Source organism: Cnephaeus nilssonii (genome assembly GCF_951640355.1).
Source record: "Cnephaeus nilssonii genome assembly, chromosome: 3".
Lineage (NCBI taxonomy): Eukaryota > Metazoa > Chordata > Mammalia > Chiroptera > Vespertilionidae > Cnephaeus > Cnephaeus nilssonii.
In genome coordinates, this window is record NC_137074.1 from 9,338,724 (window position 1) to 9,363,225 (window position 24,502).

The 24,502-nt window shown below is 48.9% G+C and overlaps 1 protein-coding gene across 12 annotated transcripts in view; it reads left to right on the forward strand.

Annotated features, from left to right (window-relative positions):
* The window catches only part of PCBP3 (poly(rC) binding protein 3), a 213,425-nt gene extending 190,377 nt beyond the window's left edge, over nt 1–23,048 (forward strand). For 6 of the 12 annotated variants that reach the window (XM_079762700.1, XM_079762696.1, XM_079762705.1 and 3 more), the window contains 5 exons: nt 9,705–9,783; nt 10,462–10,521; nt 13,803–13,855; nt 17,625–17,794; nt 18,751–23,048. In XM_079762700.1, the coding sequence (XP_079618826.1) occupies nt 9,705–9,783; nt 10,462–10,521; nt 13,803–13,855; nt 17,625–17,794; nt 18,751–18,787 (399 nt within the window). In that variant the 3' untranslated portion in view covers nt 18,788–23,048. The remainder of the gene's footprint in view (nt 1–9,704; nt 9,784–10,461; nt 10,522–13,802; nt 13,856–17,624; nt 17,795–18,750) is intronic. The other 6 variants (XM_079762704.1, XM_079762706.1, XM_079762707.1 and 3 more) reach the window with 3 other exon arrangements.
* Nucleotides 23,049–24,502: the final 1,454 nt, after the last annotated feature.

Genomic DNA, 24,502 nt, shown 5'->3' on the forward strand with positions numbered 1-24,502 from the left:
TAAGAGGCTAAGGTCAGCTGTTGGTTTTGCTGCTTTTGGCAGGTGGAGCAAACTTGCAGCCAATTTTAAGAAGACTTTTTCTTCTCTATACCGTCCTGCACATTTGCCAAGCTCCACATCCTCTGACTCTGTTCCTGACAGGGAGGGTCTCCAGGCAGGCGAGCCTGTATAGGGTTTTCTTCAAACCCTTACACTTTGAATTGTGCAAGTGAGGGAGGGTCATCTGAATAAGATGCAAAGACAGGGCAGGAGAGAGTTTTTAAGACATAAGTAACAGTAAGCATTGGAAATACAGAGATCAATTCACCATCACTGAAGGAAATTTCCTATTGAGTAGAAAAGAAAGACTGATGGTTTTTCTCTTTTAAAAAAAACACCTTATTAATCAGAATTGGAATTAAATGATGCGGTAAAGAGAAGTCCCTCCCCACTCATGACACCCCATGGCCATTTTTAAAGGTTCCTGGTTTTAACCCTGCTGTGAGGACAGTGTAACTCTAAATCAGTGGTGGGCACACTTGCCTGTCCCCACTGGGAAGCCATCTTCCTCCTGCCCAGATGTGCTGTTAGGGCCCCACTTGTGAAGTAGAAGCTTGGCGGAGGTGGGCGGGGCACAGCTCTCCATCCTCGGGAGGTTAGTGGGGCTCACTCCAGTCCCCCCACCTGCCTGCTTGAGACCACTGCTGCAGCTGCCTATGGCCACCTCAGCCTCCCCCTTGAGGACGTGTGCTGATACCTGGCCCTGCCAGTGATATCCCCACCTACCACATTCTCTGTTATTTGGGATGCTCTTCACCTTTCTATGAATTTATTTTAATTAGATCTCAATGGTGGGTTGAGGGTGACGGTGTGAATCTTCTCAGTCTTCTCCAAAGTACCATCAGCAGCTTTAAAAAAAATTGATGTCTCATACTCCCAGGCATTGCCTGTGAAAATCAGAGCGGGAATCTGTGAGACCCCAAGAGCTGGTTGGAGCCGCCCTTAGCCCAGGAACCTTTCTGATGCTGGTGATGCCTGTCCTGCATTGTCTTTGCCCACAGCCCACGGGACTAAGGGAGGCATATGTTAGCACCTAGGGGAGGGCTGGCCCGGCCCCATGTGCAGGAGTGCCGTGCAGGGAGAAGGGTTGTGTGTGAGCCCAGGTGGGGTCAGTGGCACTGCTATGGGCAGGTTCCACAGCCTCTAATGGAATGCTCCCAGTGGAGGGGTCGGGATATCAGAATGGATCCAAGAACCCTGGTTTCTAGTATGGCACAGCCTTCATTTAACCTGGGGCAAGGCAGCCTTGTGCCCTTAGAAATTCTAATGTGTGCAGCAGCAGGCATGAAGACTGGCTCTTTGACCTTTTTATAGCTGGAAAACTCAACAGTGGTCTTGACTTTAGTGAAGGGCACCAAGTCGATGCTCAGACCCACAAGCCCACTGTGGTCTCACAACTGCTGCCTCCTAGCTCAGGCTCTGAGCCGACAGAGAAGGGTTTCTGGTCTGAAATGTCCACTTGTGAGCATAAACGCCTGTGTGAGGGTGAGGAATTTTGATTGGTTTGGTTGATTGATTTTTATATCAATCAGTTGTTTTGCTGTTTCCATGTGATTTTCTGATTTTCTCAGTTTCTCTTAAAAGTGGGGAGTTTGACAGGTTTTTTATTTTTTCAGATTAGTTTAAACTCTTTGGTTGAGATGTGGAATAGGTGGCTTTCTGTGCGGAACATTCTGCTCTCGGAACCAGCAGTGGAATGGGGAGCAGCTATTGGGAGCAGACTAGGAGGAGCTTTTATACTAGTAAATGCTTTTCTTGCAGGCACAGAATGTTGAAGACTTGGACAATCACTTATAATCCATCCAAAACAAAAATAAAATTACTGTGATAGCTAGGAAGGCATTTTTAATCTGAGCTTATTATTTAGTAGTAATCTTAAAAGCTTCATTTCTTAGAACCCAAATATAATTATTACAGGAAATACTAATTTATTTTATAATATAACTGAATGCACATTTAAGTATTTCAACCACAGTGACTGACACATACACTATAGTCATATTTTAGCATCTTAATATCTTACCTGGATCAGACATATAGAACTAAATTATACGTATTTTTTCTGTGCCCAATTTTAAAGAAGGCTTTCTGATTTACCCTAAGAGTCATCAATACCTCCCACCTATCCCGCCACCAGTTTCCTTCCAGGTTCTCTCATCCTTTCACCAGAATCCTTCTGGAAACTTATTGCTCTTGTACATTCTGGAGAGGCACAGAGACCGCTGGGTGTCGGGAGGACTATAGCTGCTGACCACTGGAGTGCTAGGACAGCTGCCCACTAGTCCCAGATGTTGTCTACCCCCTTCCACATGCCCTGCCTTTGGTGTCAGACAGCGAGGACTCCAGACATGGGAGCAGATGCAGAGAGCTTGGAAGCCTGGACTGACAGTGCAGTGACTGTCCCATTCTGTCTCTCGTCCGATATTTTAGCACTTTAATATGATTACACCAGGAATTGTTTTCTTCTGAAAGAAATGAGTCAACTTCAAGCATACCCTCAAGTGCAATCTTTAGTCTAGTTTTCACAGTTTCCACATCCCTCCCAGACGTAATATCCCCTCATTTAAAGAGGGTGCTGAATGCAAGCAACAACAAAACCAACATGTTAGTGCCGACAAAGCACTGACCACCTCTGCTTTCTTACCTGAGCTTTCTTACTACTGTTAGTAGTTTGAGTGGTCACTTGCCCAGAGCTGAAGAGCCAGTGAATGGAGGAGCAGGCTCACTCCCCACACCACTTGGTTTCAGCAGAGCATCTTAAGTAACTGGGAGTAATAGGGCACCAGTATCTGCCAGAAAGCTTGTCCTTTAGAGAGAATGTAAGGAAACCATAGCAACATGTGAGTTATAATAGAAGTAAAGAAAAAAGTGGAAGGATGCATGGTTCCATCTTCCCAGGGGCTACTAGGCTTCACAGTTCACTGTGGACACACAAAGAGCAAATGTGGGTTTCCTTCCCCCACTTTCTCAGTGTCTCTAGAGCCCTGTGGGAAGGTGGTGCTGAGGCTGCTCCTCAAATTTCATAGTGAAGTAAGAATAGTCAGTACTGCTGCACTCCATGGCCTCCAGCTGATGGCCACACATCCGTCTCTATTCTTTCCAGACTGAGTAGCTCCAAGTGGTGGAGAGGTGTTCATGGCCCACCTGAGGTCAGTTCAGGGCTACTGCAGTCATTCTCATGAAATAGGAAGTCCTGGTTAAGTCAACATTGTTGGCTTGAGTTAAATCTTCCTTTCTCTTTCCCCGCTTCCTTGGGGTTAAACATACTAGATCACACCCTCTCCTACTGAGCCACTCAGTAGCAGGGCTCTGGGCAGGCCTTTCCTCCCAGCCTGCTCTTCAAAATCAAGACTCCTAGGTGACCTGTTTGCACATAAAAAGTCTGAAAAACACCAATAACAAAGACTGAGAGGGAAGAACATACATTTTAGTTGGAGCCCCAGGAAGAGATAACAGAATGGAGAGAGGGAGATTCTAAGAGAAAAGCAGTAAAAAAAACACACACACACAAACACACAGTTAATAAAAGGAACTGATCCTTGCATTCAGGAATCCCAACAAATTCCAAACAAGATAAACAAAACAAAAAATCCATCCTAGACAAATCAAAGCAAAACCACACAGCATCAAAGACCAAAAGTAAAGCTTCAAAGTGGTCAGAGACAAAAAGAATATTACAAAGAACAAGAGAGAGAATGAGTGGACTTCTCACTGACAACAGTGGGAGCCAGAAGATGGTGGCTTAATGAAAGCAAGTTACTGCCTACATAAATTCTACCTCAAGAGCATCTTCCAAGGACCTAAATATGGACATTTTCAGACAAACTGCTGTGACCAACAGTCTTTTTCATGGAGGCTTTCCAGAGAAGGGAAATGATAGAGAAGGAAGGCTAGAAAAACAAGGATAAGTGTAAGCAAAGACAATTACCATTTCTTTCATTAACACAGCATACACCATAAAGAAAATATTGACTTTGACTACACTAAAATTTAAACATTGGGTAAATGAAAACACACTTTGTAAAATCACTATCAATGCTATCTAATTTGTGGGATTAACAACATAACAGAACAAAATTGACAGGGATAACATACATAAGATTAGGATGGGTTGAGGGGAATTAAAACATCCTATAAGTCACTGTATCATCAGGAAAAGGGTAAAGATGTTGAAGTTAGGCTTTAAATATGCATGTTAATAACAGCTTCAAAGTGACCACCAAAAGAAAAGAGTTCAATTACATAAACTCCATAAAGGAACAGAGAAAACTAGGTGAAGGGAAAATTTATTAATCATTACAGAAAAACAAAAAGGATTAAAAAATAAAGAAAACAACCCTAGAAAATCAGGACACTTAGAAGTGCAACAAAAAAAGATGGCAGAAATTAATCTATATTTATGGGTAATTGTGATCAAAGTAAAAGAGATTTTTCAGTAAAATAAAAGCTGGATTTTTTTTTCAAGAGAGACCCCTAAAGAATAACAAGGAGAAATTAAAAAAAGAAAAAGCTATTCTAGGAAAACACCAAAAGAAGCCCAGTTTACAAATATTAATATCAATAGGGGGGTGTGTGAAAAAAAACAAGACTTAAAGCAATTCATTATGTAGTCATTACATATTGATAAAAGGTTCAGTTCACTAGAAGTTACAGCAATTTAAATTTATATGCACCTAAAACATAGCTTTAACATATATAAAGAAAAAATGACAAACCATAAAAAGAATTTGCTAGTCATTGTAGTGAACCTTAGCATACCTGTCCCCACAGGCTGCCCCACAGTGGCCTTGACCAGCACCACTCCATAAAGGTCAAATAGTCAAGAATAAATAAGATATTAACAGTACAGTAAGTAATACTGATATAATTGATCTATATTGAACACTGCACCTAACATAGCTGTAGAACTCATGAAAACATTTACAAAATTTGATCACATTCTAGACCATAAAGAAAGCTCATCATCTCTCAAAAATTGGAATCATATAGACCACAAAGCAGTTAAGTTGAAATCAATAATTAAAAGATGTCTTTAAAAAAACTTGTCTTTATGGAATAAATGGAGACATACCATGTTCATGGATAAGAACACTAAGTATCTTAATTATGTTGAGGTACAAAAATGCAGTACAATTGCAATCAGAATCTTGACCGGTTGTTTTAAATATTTCTATGAAAGCACAAAGGCCAAGAATCACCAGTGTATTCATGAAGAGGATGTATGATAGGGAGGTTTGTCCTAGTGATAGGAAGACCTACAATAGGGTGGTCCTAACTGAGACAGTGTGGTTTGGGTGCAAGGATAGACCATAGGCAAGTGGATCCGACCAGAGAGTCTTGATCTGACCTGTATGGGTGAGGGAGCCTGGTCTGTGACAGATGCCAGGATGGATTTTTACAACATAAACTAAAAACCACTCCTTATGTATGAAGTACTCAACACAAGAGACAAATGTAGCACTTTTAGAAAAAAATATATAGTAGAGTATCTTTCTGTATACAGGTCAGGGAATGATTTCTTAAAATATAAACATATGCTATAAAGAAAATATTAATTTAACTACACTAAATTTAAAAATTCTGTTTCTCTAAAGACACCATAAGGAGAGTGGAGAAGAGATCCTTTCAGCAGATATAACTAAAATAGGATTAGTGTTTGAAATACATATGGAGTTCTTGTGAATCACCAAAATCAACCCAATAGAAAAATGGGCAAAAGACACAAGCAAGCATTTTTACAGAAAGGAGACATGAGCACATATCCAGCTGCCAAGGTGGTGCAATTCCTGCTAAGGGAGGTAGTTGTATGGTGTGTTTTGTGATAACTCTTGAGTTGTTTATTTATGGATACTTACATTTTAGTAATTGTCTGTATTTAGTATTTGTCTTCTGACACAACGTTTAGTGGAAACATCAAGCCACAGAGAACGATCTGTAATATGATACTTCCACTGTTCCCTTCCTCTCCCCTCCTCCCATACTCTTCCCCTCCTCATGATTTATAGGCACTGGTGGGAACTAGAAGTCTGATTTTTTTTATGACAGAAATATCTCTCAAAGTGGGAATTCCCCTTAGCACTTTGTCCTGCTCCCTCCTTTAAAAAATGTAGAAATTAAGTCCCAAAGAGGTGAAGTACTTGACTAAGGGCAGAGCCTAGAGGAGAGATTCCAGCTGACATCTGTCCATTAGCCCCTCACCAGGGGTGTTTATCTAGGCACCACGGTGGGTACTGGTTCAGCACTTCCTCAAGATGTCACTTTACACTCGTGGGTGAGTGAGGACGGGGATTTGTTTGCTGGTGTGGCCCTTGCTTCATAACAAGCAGCAAGTACATTACCGGGGGAATTGCTGAACTCAGGGTGTCAGAGTCCTGGGTGCGAGTGGAGCTGTGCCTGTAACACACGGTGGCTCTGGAGCAGAGCCTGCTTGATGCACCTCCAACTGCCAGGGAGGCAATGGAGAGACCTGGGGGCCTCCCCGGGCGGAGCCTGTGGACAGTGAGTGCGAAAACTGCTGGTAGTTCCATGACTCTGCCCCAATTAACCTGGACAGCACTTCACAGCCTGCCATTTACATGCGTGGGTTCCCCTACCTTACAAATGGAAGGGTGGCCCATGGACACCAGCTGGGCCTGTCTCCACAGAGCTGTCAGGGTTGTGGCCCTTCCAGAGCCCCATTCTTCCCACTGACAGACCAATGCACAGCTGTGCACTCTTGGGGATGCAGGGACATAGGAGAGGGCCTGTCTCATGGGAACATGCCAACCTGGCCATCAGGCACATGAACAGGTGACAGTGGTAAAGTAGGAGAACAGGAGCAGAGGGCAGTCTGTCAGGGCTTTTTAGGCTCCTTGCTGGCCTCCTTCTCCCCACACCACTGGGAAGCACTGGAGCCCCCAAGGGGCTGGTCACACACCAGGCCGCTATCCCTGTGCACTGTATCTGCATGGAAATCCCAGTCCTGGTCAGAGCCAGCATGCCCGGTCCTTGACGACTGCCTGCCCTGAGCCAGACTGAGCTGGCCTTCGCTCTCCAACTTCACATTTGTTGTCTCTAGAAATGGGGTTTTCTTAGCACCCTGGGAACTTGTAGTTACCTCCTTGTGAGGAAACCTTAGGCCTAGTATGAACTCTCCCGTGTGGGTGGATTCAGAGCACAGCACCCTCCAAATGTCCCTGTGACTCCATGTGACTTGCTGTACACAGGGCACAGCTGCACTGCCCCAGGTCCATCAAGTGGGAGTGGGGTTTGCAGGATCACGCCGGTGCAGTTAAGTCCCCAGGAGGCCGAGAGTGGTTTCGTGCACTCCTTAGCCCTCACACCCCAGGACGCCTTTGGGTGTTTGCTGTCTTCCTACAAGGTACTTTCTTGTCCCTGGAAAGAGGAGCCTTTGTTAGGCTGCCCAGCTGTGCAGCAGGCTCTCAGGCCCCTTTCCTGCAGGGTCCCTTGGCCTCTTAGCATCTCGCCTGAGGCACAGGGGGTGCAGCCAAGTCTCATTGCTTGTTCTGTGATAATGTCTCGCAGGCATGCTCTCATGGCACCTTTCTCAGGGGCTTTGATGTCTATCCATTCAGGCACTCTGTGCCTAGTGAGGTTAGATCACGGGGCATATGTGCAAGGCAGTAGGTAACCATCAGACCCAGCCCCTGCTTGGCCTTGACCAGCACCACTCCATTGATGGTGAACTCTTAAAACTGAATCTGACCCCAGGTCACCAGATCCCCTAACCTTCTCTCCGCAGGACCAATAACTGTGCTTGGGGTGGCCTCGTGGGGTCTGGAATGTGGCCAGTTGTTCCTGAGCAGTCCCACCCAAGTGCTGCAGGTCAGGGAGCACCCTAGAAGACAGGGAGACACCTGAGAGGTACAGGGCTGCTTTCTAGATGCACTTAGGATGTCCAGGAGGGAGGGAGGAAATTGGACAGCTCCATAATGGTAATGCTGCAGGAGCAGCCTAGGAAGATGGACCACCTGCACCCCAATGGCTCACACTGCCAAGAGTCTCCTTCAAAGGTGTGACCAGGAGGCCACATGCTGGTTGTGGCCCGGCTTCAGCTGAGGACCACGCGCCTCCTCACGCCAGGACCCTGACCTTTGGAAGCAGTAGGTGGCCAGGTTGACAGCCCAGCCCACCCTGTCCCCACAGGCTGCCCCACAGGGCTCAAGGACAAGGATGGAACAGGAGGCTCTGGGGTAGGCACCGTCTGGGGGCAGCAGTGATTCTCCATGCACTGGGAAGGGGCACTTGGCGTTTATCTTAGTGTTAGGAGAGCATGCCCGGCTCTAGGAGGCCAGCAGCAAACCCACTCATCCATGGCCCCAAGGTCTGGTCTGTATAGGTCCTGCGATATCAGAAACCCAAGTGCAGCCCTAACCGGTTTGGCTCAGTGGATAGAGCGTCGGCCTGCGGACTCAAGGGTCCCAGGTTCGATTCTTGTCAAGGGCATGTACCTTGGTTGCAGGCACATCCCCAGTAGGAGGGTGTGCAGGAGGCAGCTGATTGATGTTTCTCTCTCATCGATGTTTCTAACTCTCTATCCCTCTCCCTTCCTCTCTGTAAAAAATCAATAAAATATATCTTTTTAAAAAAGAAGAAGAAGAAACCCAAGTGCACAGTCTCTGTTTTCCTGAGACATTTTTGTGGAGCTGCAGGAGTCCAGATCCTACAACATGGGACAAATGTGGGCACCAGGTCAGATCTTCATGTCACCTGGGAACGCCAGCTCTGCTCCCTGAAAGCCCCACCTACTGGCCTCTGAGGGACTTTCAGAGGCCCCTGTTTTTGCCTCCTGATGAGGCCAGGGTCGGCTCTGGAAGCTGTGCTTGGAGCATTCGGGCTGGTCTTCCTGCTGGGAGAAGGCTGGGGGTTGAGGACAGTTCCTAGAATGTGTTAACCCACCCTCCAAGGCAGCTGGAGGCCTGGGCTCTATGTCCCAGTCAGGCTTGAGAGTGTCCAACCCCAACATCTCCAAAGTGGGGGGAGGATGCAGCCACCACTTTTGGCTCCCAAGTGTGGCCAAGTCTCATCACATTTATTTTTATCTTTTTTTATGTTTACTTTTCACTTAAAAAATGAGACTCAGATAAAATAACTAAATAAATTGCATTTCAGTGCTGCTTCCCCCAAATTCTAGTGGCTGAGGATGGGGACAGGTAGCCGCCTGCTCAGACACAGTGGGTGCAGGTACAGGGAGCCTCTGGGTGCTCTCACTTACACCCTCCACAGAACCTTCCAGCACTACATCCTATAATCTTAGAGTCAGGAGGTGGAGTATGAGGCAGGGCTGGGGCAGGGCAGGTCTGCAAAACTTTAAGAGGCCCAGCTTGGTGGCTCTCAGACCTTCCCTGTGAAACCCAGGGGCCCAGCAGCCTCCACACTGGTCTGCGGTCACTCTTCCACCCAGGCCCATGTGATTGGAATAGTCTTGCTGGTTCAGGCCAGAGCTACCAGGGAGCCAAAGAGAGGAAAGGAGCTCAATGCGTCTGCTTACAACAGTCCATTGGTTTTCCCAGGCCAAGTCCTTGAGTTCCGCTGCGTCTGCCATGTGTCCGCATGGCCTCTCTTTGTATCTATTTGTAGAGTTCTGTTACTGCCTTTTTTAATTTGGTGTGACTTGTACTCGATGACAATAACCTTCTTAGCTCTCATGTCCCTCCTACCCCCAGCAGTTGACCAAGCTCCACCAGTTGGCCATGCAGCAAACCCCCTTTCCTCCCCTCGGACAGACCAACCCCGCTTTCCCCGGTACGTACCCAGCTGCCCTTTCTGACCTCCTCTCTTCTCACCTGGGGACTTTCTCTTTCTGAACTGTCTTTATTCAGGGCAGCGACAGAGCAGGTACAGTTCTAGTTGTGAATGCCAAGGATGTGTTAACACATTGCAGTGTGCACGTTGCTGAGGGCCAGGCGGGAGACCTGTGTGTCCCCCAAGGTGGGTTAGTCACCTCACAGCTGGCCGTCTTGTGAAGGGACATCGGCCCCCTCCAGGATACAGGCCTATTCTGCGCTGCCCACAGGCATCGTGGGGGGCCCTTTCTGCTGATGCACCCATCCGGCCAGCCCTGGAGCCTGTTCTCTCCAGGAGTGGGGGCTCACTCAAACAAGCATATAGGGATGCTCTTCTGCAGGCCAGTGCACGTCCCAGGACTGGCACCCATCCAGGGCGGCACTGCCCTGCCCCTGGGATAAGCCAGTCCCCAGCCCAGGCCACAGTGGTCCTCAGCTCCCCTCTGGACACAGGGGCAGGGATGAGTTCCTTCTGATGACACACAGAGCATTGACTTGGCAGCTGTGGCCGGTGAGAGCCCACCAGGCATGCTGGTCTGCCACGCACCAGTCAGATTTTGAGCTTCCCTAGTTGAAGTGACCTTGCTTATCTCCTTGAGGGCAAAACATTAAAATCTGTTTCTTCTTTGCTCTCCAGGAGAAAAGCTGCCTTTACACTCCTCCGAAGAAGCTCAAAATCTGATGGGCCCGTCATCAGGTAAAATGAAGCACTCTAGTGGACAGTGGAGGCCTGGGCACGACCCGGGAGGAGGGGGCAGCCAGCGCCTCGGCAAAGGGAGGCCCGTGCCATGGAGCCAGAGCCCACACCAGAGTCACAGCCGCAGTTCCCAGCCTTTGCCTGGGTCACTCCTGGGAGTGTTGTGGTGGGTCATGGGCTCCAGCGGTGCTCAGAGCACGGCTGCCTGTCACCCAAAGTCCCTGAACATGGCAGAGTCACCATCTCTGTTGTCATTTTTCTTCCTAGTGGGGGCCTGCAGTGCAGACTTTACTGTGATGTGTGCCTTCCCCAAAGGTATTTCCTAGGAGGCAGGAGCACACTATCTTGGATGAGAGCACTCTGGGCACCCCTTCTGAATCTAATTAAAACTGTGCTGGGACACCACAGGGCAAGGCAGAGATTATACATCCCATTACCCAGTGCAAGGAGCAGTGCGGCCACTGGAAGCCTGTGGCCTGGCATAGTGGGTTTCCTATGGGGGGGGGGGTGCTGCCCGCTCTCCCATCCCCTTGAAATCCTGGGTCAGAGCAGAAGAACAAGTGTCTAGCTCTAAAGCAGTGATGGTGAACCTATGACACGCGTGTCAGCACTGACACGCGTAGCCATTTCTGATGTCACGCGGCCGCTGAGGCGGCCGCATGCCGAGGATGAAACATTTGCAAAATAATGTTTTTTCCTCAAAGTGACACACTACCCGAGTTATGCTCAGTTTTTTGGCGAAGTTTGACACACCAAGCTCAAAAGGTTGCCCATCACTGCTCTAAAGGGAAGACACAGGGGAAGAGCGTTTCCAGTGGTGTTGGCTGTCACCCCAGTGGTGTGTTCTGAGCCCCAGGGCATAGCTGAGGCTGGAGGAAGCCCCAAGACTTTCCCACAGTCTGCGACTGGGCCCAGCTGTGCCCACTGGGACTCACAGGTGTCTTGAGGCTGAGACACTGGCCTCGATGCCCCATGCACTAGTGATGGGTTCCATAAGTTAATGAATAATTTAATGAATGAAACTTAAAGAAAACATTTATAGAATATTTTGATTATGGAAGTGGATATCAGTCCTTACAAAGTTAATATCTGGGTGATACATGTGTGTCTGTATAGCCCTTAGCAGTTTATAACGTGATTTCCTATGCTTACCCAGCGAAGGGCTCCTGGAGATGACCTGGTGACCCCTAGGACCTGGCTTGCCCAGGAACTCAGCCCCCACCTTCCCCCATGGCCCCTCCCCTTCAGGCCTCAGGGATGGGGTTACTCACTCCTATCTGTGACGACCTCCTTCCCCAAGGCCTCAGGTGACCTGAAGTTCATGCACTCTCATGCACATAAGAACTTGCACACATTCACATGCACTCACATGTGTGTCCCCCATTACAGCAGGATAAGCAAGGTAGTCGTGAGAGGCAGTGGCTTGTTTGACAGGACCCTAAATGGCCGATGTCAGCATTGTTTCCAAAGCAGGCTCGGGCTTTGTTGGGGAAGCATTGTTCCTGTCCCAGAGTGGAGGTGTTACTTCAGGAGGGAGACACTCATGCCTGGGCACAGAGCCCTGACACAGGAATACAAGTTTTAAATGATGTGTTCTCACATTATTAGTTGAATTTTACTTTCCTCTTTTAAACAAATCTGATACCTTCCTCCCCTCGATCAAAATATACCAAGTTAAACAAATATGACTCGTGCCTTTATGTCCATCCCAGGCCAGGCTGTTAGGAGTTCTTGTGTAGGACTCAGGACTAAGGAAATCTCTTAAATGCATTTTAAATGTCATGATTTATGGAATGTGTATAGATGGTTAAACAACCAAATAATCATAGTGAAAATACCCTTATTAAAAGAAGACTAACAACAGAAACTATTGGTTTAGCTGCAAAAGAAAAATAACAGACAATTCAGGATGAATTGGTTCATGCAGCACCTGCCACCTGAGTGCCCATGCTCGGTGGGTCCCCAGGACAGTCCCGCCCTCACTGGGTCACTCATGGCAACAAAACAGATGGCCACAGTGCATCTGATTTTGGGGACACCAGTGCCGTAGAGGAGGAAGCAGGAAGAAGGGTGTGGGCTGTGAGAAGGTAGGAGGTGAGAGTGGGCACAGGCTAGCCCCAGGTCCGGGGTTGGAGAGCATGGAGCGCATCCTAGGGGCACAGAGAAGATGCTGGAACCCTTGGTGGGTTTGGAGTATTAAAAGCATCTGACCTGCGTTTTGTTGGGATCTCTCTGGGCCATATGGAGATTAGACTGAAAGGCAAGAGAAGAGGAAGCGACCAATGTGGGATGGGAAGAAGGCTCAGGTTGCAGAATATTCTGAAGGTACATGAGCCTGGTCTGTGTAGTTAGCTGTGGGTGGAGAGAAGCAGGGGAGCCAGGGGGCTTCAGGGTCTGGGCTGAGCTGCAGGACCCAAGATGCCGGGACCATGGGGGGAGAATAACAGGGTCTTAGCTGTGGACTTTGGGTTTGAGATGTCTCCTGAGAAGGAGATGGAAGGACTGGATACAGGGAGCCAGCCTGCCTTGGGCCTTTGTCCCCATGGTTCCCCTACCACAGTCCCTCCTTGTGTTTTGTTGTCAGATCTTGTCCTGAACTCTGAAGAGCTGTCTTGATTTGGCAGGTCCTAAGCTAAGATTTGTCAAGATAAAGATTGAGGCGTGGTGACAAATTAGGCCTGTGTCTTCATCTCCAACATAGGACACCCATGCAGTCTTCCAGTGGCCCGGCAGTCTATTTTAGAATCAATGATGCGCAGGCTGGAAGAACTGCCCACCGGGTCTTGAAGCAGGCTGTATAGTGGCTGTATAGGGTCAGAGGGCAATGAGAGACAGCTGACACCAGTGGGGCTATTCAGTCAGGGAGAGGGAGGAGCAGAGTGGACAGAGAACCCATGGAGGACAGGGACCAGGTCGCAGGGTTGTGCCCTGGGTACTCCATGCAGCCCCAAAGACATGGCCACATCCCGAGAGCTGCTTAGCATGGAGTTTCCTGCATGTCTGTGAAGGGCTTCGAGAGTTGTCCCTCCACATGATGTGCCCAAAATGAAAAAGTGAAACATCATTCTGCTGGGTTTTGTTTTCCTTGTTTTGAGAGAAGCTGGCACTCAGGAATTGCATTGCAGTTGAGCAAAGAGCTCACAGAGCCCTTGACCTCCAGCTGCACTGACCCTACCCCTTGGGCCAGCCCCTGGCCTGCCTGGGCCTAGCATGGACTGGGCACTGGGGTGTAATGTGAGCAGCCTTCCACCAGCCTAACCATGTACCCTTGGTGTGCCCAGGTCTGGATGCCAGCCCCCCGGCCAGCACTCACGAGCTCACCATTCCCAATGATGTGAGTATGCCTGAGCCCCCTTGACCTCACCTTATAACCTGCCCGTCCCTTCTCATGTTAAGCAGTTGAAGGTCCATAAAAGCCCCAGAGGTACTATATAAGAAAAGAACAAATAGGGCACTTCCGGGTTTACTTAGAATTTAGATGCCAGAGCCGGCAGGGAAGCCGAGGCCCCGCTGACCCCATGTGAAGGCACTGCCCTGCTTCAGGGTTGGCCCTTGAAGAATGGTGGCCCAGGGACGCTCTGGAGTGGCCCTGTCCCATGCTCCCTCGGTCTCTGGAGGGTTTGGGGTTCTCTGGGAGTCTGCAGGATATGGGGATGTTACAGGTTTGTCTGGATTCCTGGATCTGGCATCCACCTGCCTGGACTCTGAAGAGGTGGCCTTTTGAGCTCCCGTCACACTCAGTCCTCCCACATCATCCTCTGAATCCTTGGATCATATAAGAATGTTGACGTGGATCCCCAACCTAGGATACCAGGGCGGATATGGGGCATGTGTACTGGAGGGGCAGCTGCCCTGAACAACACAGAGAGGCTGCTATGTGGGGGACTTGGACTTTCTTGCCCTAGGACCACAGCCCTCAGTAACCTTTACTGCTCTGCCCTTCTCACCAGCCTGGCAGGAAATCCTGCCTCTTCCCTTCTGTAGATGACCCACAGGAAGGAGATGGGCAGCTGGACAGGAGAGCCCTCCAGAAGAGACCACTCTCGTCAGGGACCCTGTGCAGCTGCAGGCCAGACTCCTGCACGGGGTGATGTGGTTCTGCATTCTCATGCAGAGCCAGTTTCTGCTTTCAAGGACTCCAGACATGTCCTCCCACTGTGGCTGGTCCTCGAGCAGCGACTCTGGGCAGCCTGCCAAGTCTTTTCACCCACACGATACGTGCAAGTCGCTACTCTCCTGTGGGCTCCCCGCTTTGTAGACTTTCCTTAAACCCCCTTTTCACCAACCAGGTATCCTGCTCTGATCTGGGCCTTTGTTTTAAAACTGAAATGAACCTAACAAGCAAGGAGATACGCTTGTTTGGAGAGCTGACGTGCCTGTTTCCTGGGTCCCCTCCCAGTGCACGGCTGCCATCCTCCTGCTGGGGGAGCTCCTCGGAAGGAGGCCGCCTTCTGGGCCCAGTGTGCCCTGCAGAGCCCACTCCTTGGCCCTTCCTCGCAAAGGATCTCATGCAGGAGATGTGTGGCCCCAGGACCTCCTGCCACCTGGAAAGAAAAGAACAAGTAGAACGTGTATCTGTTGGGACACTTGCCTATCATCTTGTCAATCTCTGTCTCTTGGTCAAAATTAGATTAGACAAAGGAGAATTGCCGACACCTACATGTCACCACGACGTACCTGCAAAAAGGAACACTGGACAGTGCAATAAATGTGATGCCCTAAATGACACACAGGGTCCACAACATGGCCAGCCCGCCCTTGTGGCCGTGGGGACCCAGGCTGGGTCAGGGCTAAGAGCCCTGCAAGGAGCTGCTCCCAGCAGCTGGCAGCCTTGGGCTCCATCTCTGATGTTCACCACTGTGCCCTCACTGCCTGTTGCACAGCTTGCCTCACTCTTGTCACTGTGCCTGTGGGGACCCCACGCTTGGGCCCCTTCTGCTGGGACGGGGAACCTAAGGGCTCACACAGGCAGCTGAAAGAAGTGTGCTAGGGTAGTTGTGCTCCCGTGGTTCCTGTGGGGTTTGGCTTGGAAATCTGGTTAGGAGGGGGCTGCATTATCTGAGAGTACCTCTGTAATCTTTCTTTAAATGTCCAATGGAGGCATGAAAGGCTTAGAAGAGAGCTGGTCTCTGGACTGAATGTCCAGGGGGCCCGGAGAGCCAGAGAAGCGTGTGAAAGGGCAGTCCAGGGCAGAGCTGATGTGGGCCTTGCATTCCTGTCCAGATTAGAGAAGCCTGTGACTTGTCACATCCCCCTGTAGCTACTTAGAGGAGCCTTATGCTCAGCCGGCGTCAATGTTGGGGGCTGCGCTGACAGCTGTGGTTTCTCATTGGCACTCAGACTGCATGGTTTTATCTGGAAGAGAGATGTTCCATGTCAGGGGTGAGGAACAGCTCAGGAGGTGTGAAGTCTCAGAGGGAAGATGCCCTGAGGGCAGGGAAGAAGAGAGGTGTGGGTGTGAATGTTTTCAGTAAGAAAACGGGAAGACAAACATGTTTAAGAGAATGTAGGGAGGGCACACAGAGGAAATCTACCTCAGATGGCATTTACTGGAACAGAAACAGGCAGGCTGGGCAGGGCCACTCACACTGAAGTGCAAAGGAAGTGGACTTCCACACGTTCCGTTTCTAGTGGCCGAGGAAGGTGTGAGGACAGTGGGAGGACATACCAAGTCAGGGCGGGAAGCTCAGGCGGGCCTTCCCAAGTGGAGTGCCAGCATCGGCATCTTCAGGGAACTTAGCTGGCCCCACATTCTTCCTCCAGTGCTGCTGCCCCCACGCTGCCAGTCAGCTGTCTTGACTGGCCCTGTCAGAAAGGAGCCCTCAAGATTTCTCTGCCAGTGGGAGGGTGCCAGGGAAGAGCGAGTCAAGGATTTCAGGCTGGTACCTGTGGAAGTCACTCTCCCTGACCTCAGGGCCAGGTACAAAGGAGTAAGGGGTGCAGCCGGTGAGATGTGAGCAGAGCCTGGGCCCGGTAGGTGGGACCAGGAGTGTGTGAGCAGAGCCTGGAGAGATGTGAGTGGAGTTGGGGGGACTTGGGCAGGAGGTGGAGGAAGCTGAACAGCTTGGTGAAGTTTGTCTGGACAATTGGAGAAACTGTGTTAAGGTCTAGTGAGGCAGCTGGTCTAACCTAGGAGAGGAACAGAGATGGCCTTACAGATGAGCTGAACTGAGACGCTGGAAGTCACATCAGGGACAAGAGCTAGTTGAGGTGCACCTGTGTCCCCAGTGAGCTGTTGTCATCTCACAGGTTCAGAGTCACTTCACTCATTTGGAAATGGATTTCCTCCAGCTCTGCACCTGCTGCTGCTGACACAAGAACAGGAAGTGCTGACACACCGTCCAGGCTGCTACATGAGAGGTGGATAGGAAACCAACTGCCCAGGCCCCACTTGTCTGGTCTCTTCTTTCTCTGCTCATGCTCAGAGCTCTCATCGGCTGCCCCCATGTGAATGAAGAGACTCAGTTCTGTCCATGGGCTTGGACTGCCATGCACAGCAGGGACCTCAGGCTGCAATCTGGCCCCATGTGTGGCTGTCCTGTGTCTTGAGGAGGCCCTGGCTCTTGTCCCTCTGACTGTTTCATTCCCGAGGACTGTCTACTCCTTCAGAGGCCACCGTATCCATCCTTATACAGAGATTACAGGATGGGAAGAAAAGGGAACACTTGACATGTCCTCCGAATTTCACCCAAGTTTATCAAAAGAAATTTCAGGCAGCAGTGAGCTTTACTCTGGCTTCAAACAAACATCCCACTACCCTGAGAACCCAGCCCAGAAGGTACCAGCATGGCCCTAGCCTTGGTGCTGGCACTTGGCCTCTGGGCTTCCAAAGGACATTGGGCAAGTGGCAACCACGAAACTCTCTGGTCTCCTGATTTGTCAGAATGGCTCACAAATAGGGCACCAAGCAGAGCCCTGGTGCCCACAGCTCCCATCCCTCCCACAGGAAGACAGTGTCTCTTCCTCCTGGAAGCAAGGAGCTGGTGGTGTGGGGTGGAGACCAAGACTGGGCCATCCCCACAAGCTTCCCCCAGGGCTCTGCACACTCTGCTCAGGGCTGCCATGGGCTCTTCTCTAAGAAATTCCTCTGTCCTTTTTTCTAGCTAATAGGCTGTATAATTGGACGCCAAGGGACCAAAATCAATGAAATTCGACAGATGTCTGGAGCTCAGATAAAAATTGCCAATGCCACAGAAGGGTCATCAGAGCGCCAGATCACCATCACAGGGACCCCAGCCAACATCAGCCTTGCTCAGTACCTCATCAATGCCAGGTGAGTGTTGCTCAGTGGCTAGGACTCTCAGAGACTGGCTAGCCCTGGGTGTGGAATGTGCCTCCTTCGGGGCTTCTCTTCCCTGCCTGGGCCTAGGCATGGAAGATGCTGGAGTCTCCACACACACATGAGGCCTTTTTCACTTGGCCTTTCACCCTAAAGGATCTTCAGTGAGGGGCTAGGTGGTTAGAGGCAAGAGTATTTTCAGGAAGGCAGTGACTATGCCATCCAGGGCCTGGGGTCAGCCACACACCCAGGTTATTTGAAATTTAGCATAAAGGGTGTGTAGTTTCAGAGAAGTGTTACTACTAAATCACTCTGCTCTCACATGTCATGTGATTGTAAAGACCTCCCAACCCAGACATTTGCAGAGAAGTGCATGAGGGAACTCTGCGAGGGTTCAAAGTTACACATGGTGGGAGGTGAGATCCTGTGACCTGGCCAGGGCACATGGTGAGGAGCCCAGAGCAGTGACAACTCTCCTGGCCATGCCTGGGCCACTCACCTGGCACATTGGAAAACACAGTGTGACCACACCCAGGGAGATGGGACCTCTCCACCTTGGTCCAGACCCTCCTTCCTACCCCACAATATTGAAGGGGCTGGAGGGATGCCCAGGGGGACAGGGAGGCAGCCCCTGTGGGCAGTGTGACTCCAATGCCCCTCGCTGAGTGGTTGCTGTGGAAATGGTTGTGGTGGCCTAAGATTGTCCAGGTGGTTCTCATCGTGCCCCTGATGTGATGACAAGCACAGGGACCCCTGGTGGGTCCTTCTCCCTCTGATGGGCTTTGGTCTCCAGCTCAAGGCTACTGAGCAGCGACCTGAGACTGACTGTCCCAATAAGGAGGGAGATAGATGCCAAGGCTGTGAGGATGCCACAGGGCAATACATTTCCTGTCTAACCTCATTTTGTGAGAACGCTGTAACCTGTCTCCCTGTGCCTCTCTCTCTTCTAGGCTGACGTCTGAGGTCACTGGGATGGGTGCGCTCTAATCCTGCCCAGCATCTTCCACACTGCGAACCCTGGCGTCCACGTGGCTCGCACGCTCTGTACAGACAGCCCACCCTGTGTCACAAATACAAATAGAGGTTTTCTTTACTAACAAAATGGTCTATAGAGGTACACATGCCAACAAAGCAAGTCTATATCTACAGCTGTCTGTGAGCTCCAGGCCTGTCCCTGACTGTGCATTCAGTAACTTCTGCTCCAGTCTTCTCACGTGTCCGCATGCAGCGCTTATTATGTTCAGTGTTGGGGGCATTCCCATCTGTGACATTTTAGAAATATCGCTCCTTAGTGTCAGTGTAACTGTTTTAAGAGTTGGTTTAACATTTTGACAGCACTTCCTATCAGTCATCCTCTCCTTATCCATCTAGACCTGTGGCTGCCCCTCTCTCACCGGGCCCCACCTGCTGACTTTGTTTCCCCTCGTACCCTTGCTTGTCTTGGTCCACGTGTCCATGCAGGTCTTGTGCAGGTCTCAGGCTGTACCCTTTCCCTTATTCCGAGGGAAGGAAAGCAGGTGCCGGGACCTGACCTGAGAAGTGGGATGATGGAGGTGCTAGGCTCTGACTTAGAGATTTTATGTGTGGGGAGGCCACACATGGGCCTTGGGCAGCTTCCGGGGTGGCTGGAGGATTTGGACTGGCCAGGAAGTGCCAGTGCACCATGTCGGAGTTCAATAAATGTCGTGGGCTGCCCCCACTGGCTCTGGCTCCTGTATGTGCCCCTCGCTCAGACCTTCCTTCCCCCACCCCTTGCACACACGTGCTCACGCGCTTGGTCACACACTCATCAGACCTGGCTCTGCAGCCACCTGCTGTCTAGAGAAGCTAATTCATTCTCAAATTAATACTTTGTCCCCTCTCTCCCAACCCTTTCTTAAATGTTTGGCTTGCACAGGTCTTTCTAGTTTTACTTTTGCAGAACTGCTTAAAATGATAATAATGAAAACTCCATTCTTGCCCTGGCTACAAAGTACAGTTTCTAACGTGTGGAAACAGCCTCTCTCACTGCCTCCGTGGGCGTGGGAGGTCAGGCCCCACATGGTGACCCCAGCCACTTCCAGCATGTACATCTCACTCTTTCACAAAACTGTCTGCTTGCTCACTTGTGCTCACCTCAGTGAGCCCTTGGCCCCTTCTAGACGCTAAAGTCCTGGTTGGGACACAGGCCCCTGGCAGAGGGAGACTCATGGGCAGGCAGAGCCATCTCTCCCAGAACCCATCAAGCATGCAGTGGCTGGGATAGTCTATCCCCCACACCTGCCTCTCAGCAGGAGCCCCCTTTCTGTCTGCCCAAACTCCCACCAGACCTCAGGTGCTCGCCCTGTATGCCTAGGCCTCTGGGACATGCTCCCATCACCACCCAGGAGTCGCCTGGTCAAGGTTAGGAGCACAGCATAGCAGCGCCTGGTCACTGCACACCGGACAGTTTAAAGCCATGCGATTCACAGGACATGTTGGCTACATACCAGCCACCACTTGGGGCCTGAGAGGTGGCAAGGATGTGGTGGACACAGGTCTTCCTCTGAGCACCCCCATCAGCATGAGGGCAGCGGGTGGCCAGTAGACAAGGTAAGTGCCTTAGAAAGCAATAGATGCCTGTGATGAGAAAGACCCAGTGATGAGGAGGGCGTCAGAAGTGCAAGGTTAAATGTGTGGCAAGGTGGGCCCAAGAAGCTGCAGCCCACGTGGGCCCGGATTGAGACTAGCAGACGGAGGGGCAGCTGGAGCCAGGGTATTGCACCTGAGCTGGTGCAGGTAACACGAGGACAGGGTACAGGCTCTGAAGGCTGCAGGCACTGCCGAAAGGTGGGGCCAGGACAGGGAGCATGAGTTCTGGAGGCATTTTGAAGGAAGAACCAACAGGATTCCTAACATAAGATGTGGGCTGTGAAAGAAAGGGCCTCAGTGGGCAAAAGGCTCTTAATCTAAGCTCTGGAGAGGTTTGGCAAGGTCTGGGTCAGGCTGAGGTTGAGATATGCCAGCCCACCATGGAGATGGGAGCTCTGAGGTATGATGAGCCTGTTGGGTGGCAGCAGGAGTCCAGGAGCATTTTGGGGAGATCTAAGGGGGCTCCACGCAGTACACCCAGTAGGAGTCAGCACAGGAGGCTGTGTCCAGATGGGATGACCCTGTGCCAGGTAGGTCACCTGCCTCACATGATGTCCAGCACCCTGAGGAACTGGGCCCCCAGACCACAGTGAGGAGGTGTTGTCAGAGTAGGCTCATCCTTGAGAGTCTACATATAAAACTGCTATGAACATTCATGTACCAGGCTGTGTGAACATAGTATTCCATTTCTTGTGGGCAGACACCTAGGAGTGAAATGGCTGGATCATTTGATAGGTGTATGTTTAACTTTTTAAGAAACTTCTCACCTGTTTTCTACAGTGGTTGTACCATCCTCCATTCCCCTCACGTGTGTGAGTGCCCGTTCCCCCATGCCCTCAGCAACATCTGCTAGCTCAGTCTCTAATTCTAGCCATCTCAGTAGGTGTGAAATGGCATCTCCTTGTTTTAATTTGCATTTCCTGTGACTAATGATGTTAGCCATTTTCTCATGTACTTATTTGCCATCGTATCTTCTTTGTTGAAGTGTTTGTTCAAATCTTTTGCCAATTTTAAAATTTGGTTTCCTTATTGAGTGTTCTTTATATATTCTGGATATGAGTCCTAAGGTACCTCTTTTGCAGATATTTTATTCCAGTCTGTAGCTTGTCTTTTCATTCTCTTGATGTCTTTTGAAGAACAGAAGTTTTTAATTTTGATGAAGTCCCAATTATCAATTTGTTCTTTTATGGGTTGTGCTTTTAGTGCCATATTTAAAAAATCTTTGACTAACCCAAGATCACAAAGATTTTCTCATATGTTTTCTTCTAGAAGTTTTGTCATTTTATTCCCCTTCTGAATTGCCTTTGCACCTTTATAAAAAAAAAATCAGTTCTCCATATATGTGTGGGTTTATTTCGGAACTCTCTTTTTCTATGCTATTGATCTATTTGTCTGTCTTTATGCCAGTACCACACTGTCTTAATCACTGTAGCTATGTAAATCTTGAAATCAGGCAACATTGGTTTTGGTTTGGTTTGGTTTTTTCAAAATTGTTTCGACTATTACTCTAGGTCTTTTTTGTATTTTCATATAAATTTTAGAAACAGCTGGTACTTTCCCACAATAAAAGCCTGCTGGAGTTTGGGTTGAGATGGTGTGGACCTATCGATGAATTCAATTATAATTGACAGCTTTAATGATATGAAGTCATTTGACACATGAACAGGTATATCTCTCCATTTATTTATATCTTAATTTCTTTCAGCAACATTTGTAGTTTTCAGTATACAGGCTTACAAATATTGTGTCAGACTTATCCTGAAATATTTCATATTTTCTATAACTGTTTAAAATTTTTAACTTTAGTTTACAATTGTTCATTGTCAGTATATAGAAATACGATTGATTTGTGTATCTTAATCTTGTATCTTACAACCTGTGCAACTCACTATAATTATGGATTTATCTATTTTTGTTAGGAATATAAATGTTTAGTGTTGTTATGTCCTCTACTGACTCCTTGATTATTATGAAGTTGCCTCCTTTGCCTCTAATATTCTTTTCTCTGATATCCACTTTGATATTAACACAGCCACTATAGATTTCCTTATATTAGTGTTAGCATGGTATATTTTTTTCACCCTTTTAATTTTAACCTAGTTGGTTTTTATATTTAAAATTGTCTTTTTAATCCAATCTGATCATCTCTTTCCATTGGAATATTTAGACCATTTACATTCAGTGTGATTATTGATATATGTAAATTTAAATCTACCACATAGCTCTTTGTCCTACATATTCTTTGTTACCTTTTTCTTCATTTTCTGACTTTGTTTCTGGACTCTCCTAACATTTTTATGATTCCATTAGATCCTTTGTTGGTTTATTAGCTATAACTCTTTATTTTGTTATTTTTGATTTAGGGTTTGTAAACTTCTCACAATCTACCTTCAAGTGATATATCACTTCACACATCCTATATAATAAAGAGGTGATATGCAAATTGACCATCACGCCCTCACAAGATGGCTGCCTACAACCAGGCTGGCAGGGGGGTTAGTGAGGGACGACCAAACGACTGAACAAGCAGGCTGCATGGGGCAACCAGGCCAGCAGGGGGGTTAGTGAGAGACGACCAAATGACTGAACAAGCAGGCTGCGTGGAGCGACCAGACAGGCAGGGGGGTTAGTGAGGGATGACCAAACAACTGAACAAGCAGGCTGCATGGGGCAACCAGGCCAGCAGGGGGGGGGGGGCTAGTGCGGGACAACCAAATAACTGAACAAGCAGGCTGCATGGGGCAACCAGGCTGGCGGGGGGGGGGGGGGGGAGGGTAGTGCGGGATAACCAAACGACTGAACAAGCAGGCTGCATGGGGCAACCAGGCCAGCAGGGGGGTTAGTGAGGGACAACCAGACGATTGAACAGCAGGCTGTGTGGGGTGACCAGGCCAGCGGGGGGCTGTGAGGGGCAACCAGGCCAGCAGGGGGTGCAGTTGGGGGTGACCAGGCCGAAGGGTGGGGGCAGTAAGAGACGACCAGGCCAGCAGGGGGGCAGTTAAGGGCGACCAGGCCAGTGGGGGGGAGGGCAGTTAGGAGCAACCAGGCCAGCAGGGAGGGGGCAGTTGGGGGCAACCTGGCCAGCAGCGGGGCGGGGGGGCAGTTAGGGGCGATCAGGCCGGCATGCAGAGGCAGTGAGGGGCAATCAGGCTGGCGGGGGGGGGGGGGGGGGGCGCAGTTAGGGGCGACCAGGCAGGCAGGCAGGTGAGCGATTAGGAGCCAGCGGTTCAGGATTATGAGAGGGATGTCCGACTGCTGGTTTAGGTCCGATCTCCCTAAACCGGCAGTCAGACATCCCCCAAGGGGTCCCGGATTGGAGAGGGTGCAGGCTAGGCTGAGGGCCCCACCCATGCATGAATTTTGTGCACCAGGCCTCTAGTATATCTATGAGAACCTTCACCTCTCCCCTCCTGGCTTTTTATACTGTTGTCTTACATTTTACTTATACATATATGTTATAAACTCCACATTACGTTGTTATTTTTGTGTAAAAATTCATCTCATATTTTAAAAAGATTTACATACAAAATAATCTTATATATTTACCCATATAGTTACCATTTTCAGTGCTTTTCACATCTTTATATAAATCTAGATTTCTGCCTAGTATTCTTTTCCTTCTGCATGAAGAAAATATTGACCGTTTCTTATAGTGCTGCTCTGCTGGTGAGGAATTCTTTCAGGAATATATGTGTGAAAAAACCTTTACTTTTGCTCTTGAAAGAATTTTTGCTGGGTTTAGAATTCTATTGTGACAGGTTTGTTTGGGTTTTGTTTTGTTTGTTTAACACTTTAAAGGTGTTGCTCCACTGTATTGTTTCCAACAAGAAGTCTGCAGTTATCTCATCTTTGTTTTTCTATGTAGAATATGTCTTTTTTACTCGCTGCTTTTTTTTAAAAGTTTTTATTGTTGAAAGTATTACTTGTGGAATATAATGAACAACATAAACTGATGAACAAAAACATATCCAGAGACATAGAATCATCTAGCAGACCATTTACTCACTGCTTTTAAGATCTTTCTCTTTATTGCTGGTTTTGTCATTCAGTTATGGTGTGCCTTGGTATAATTTCTCATGTGTCTCATGCTTG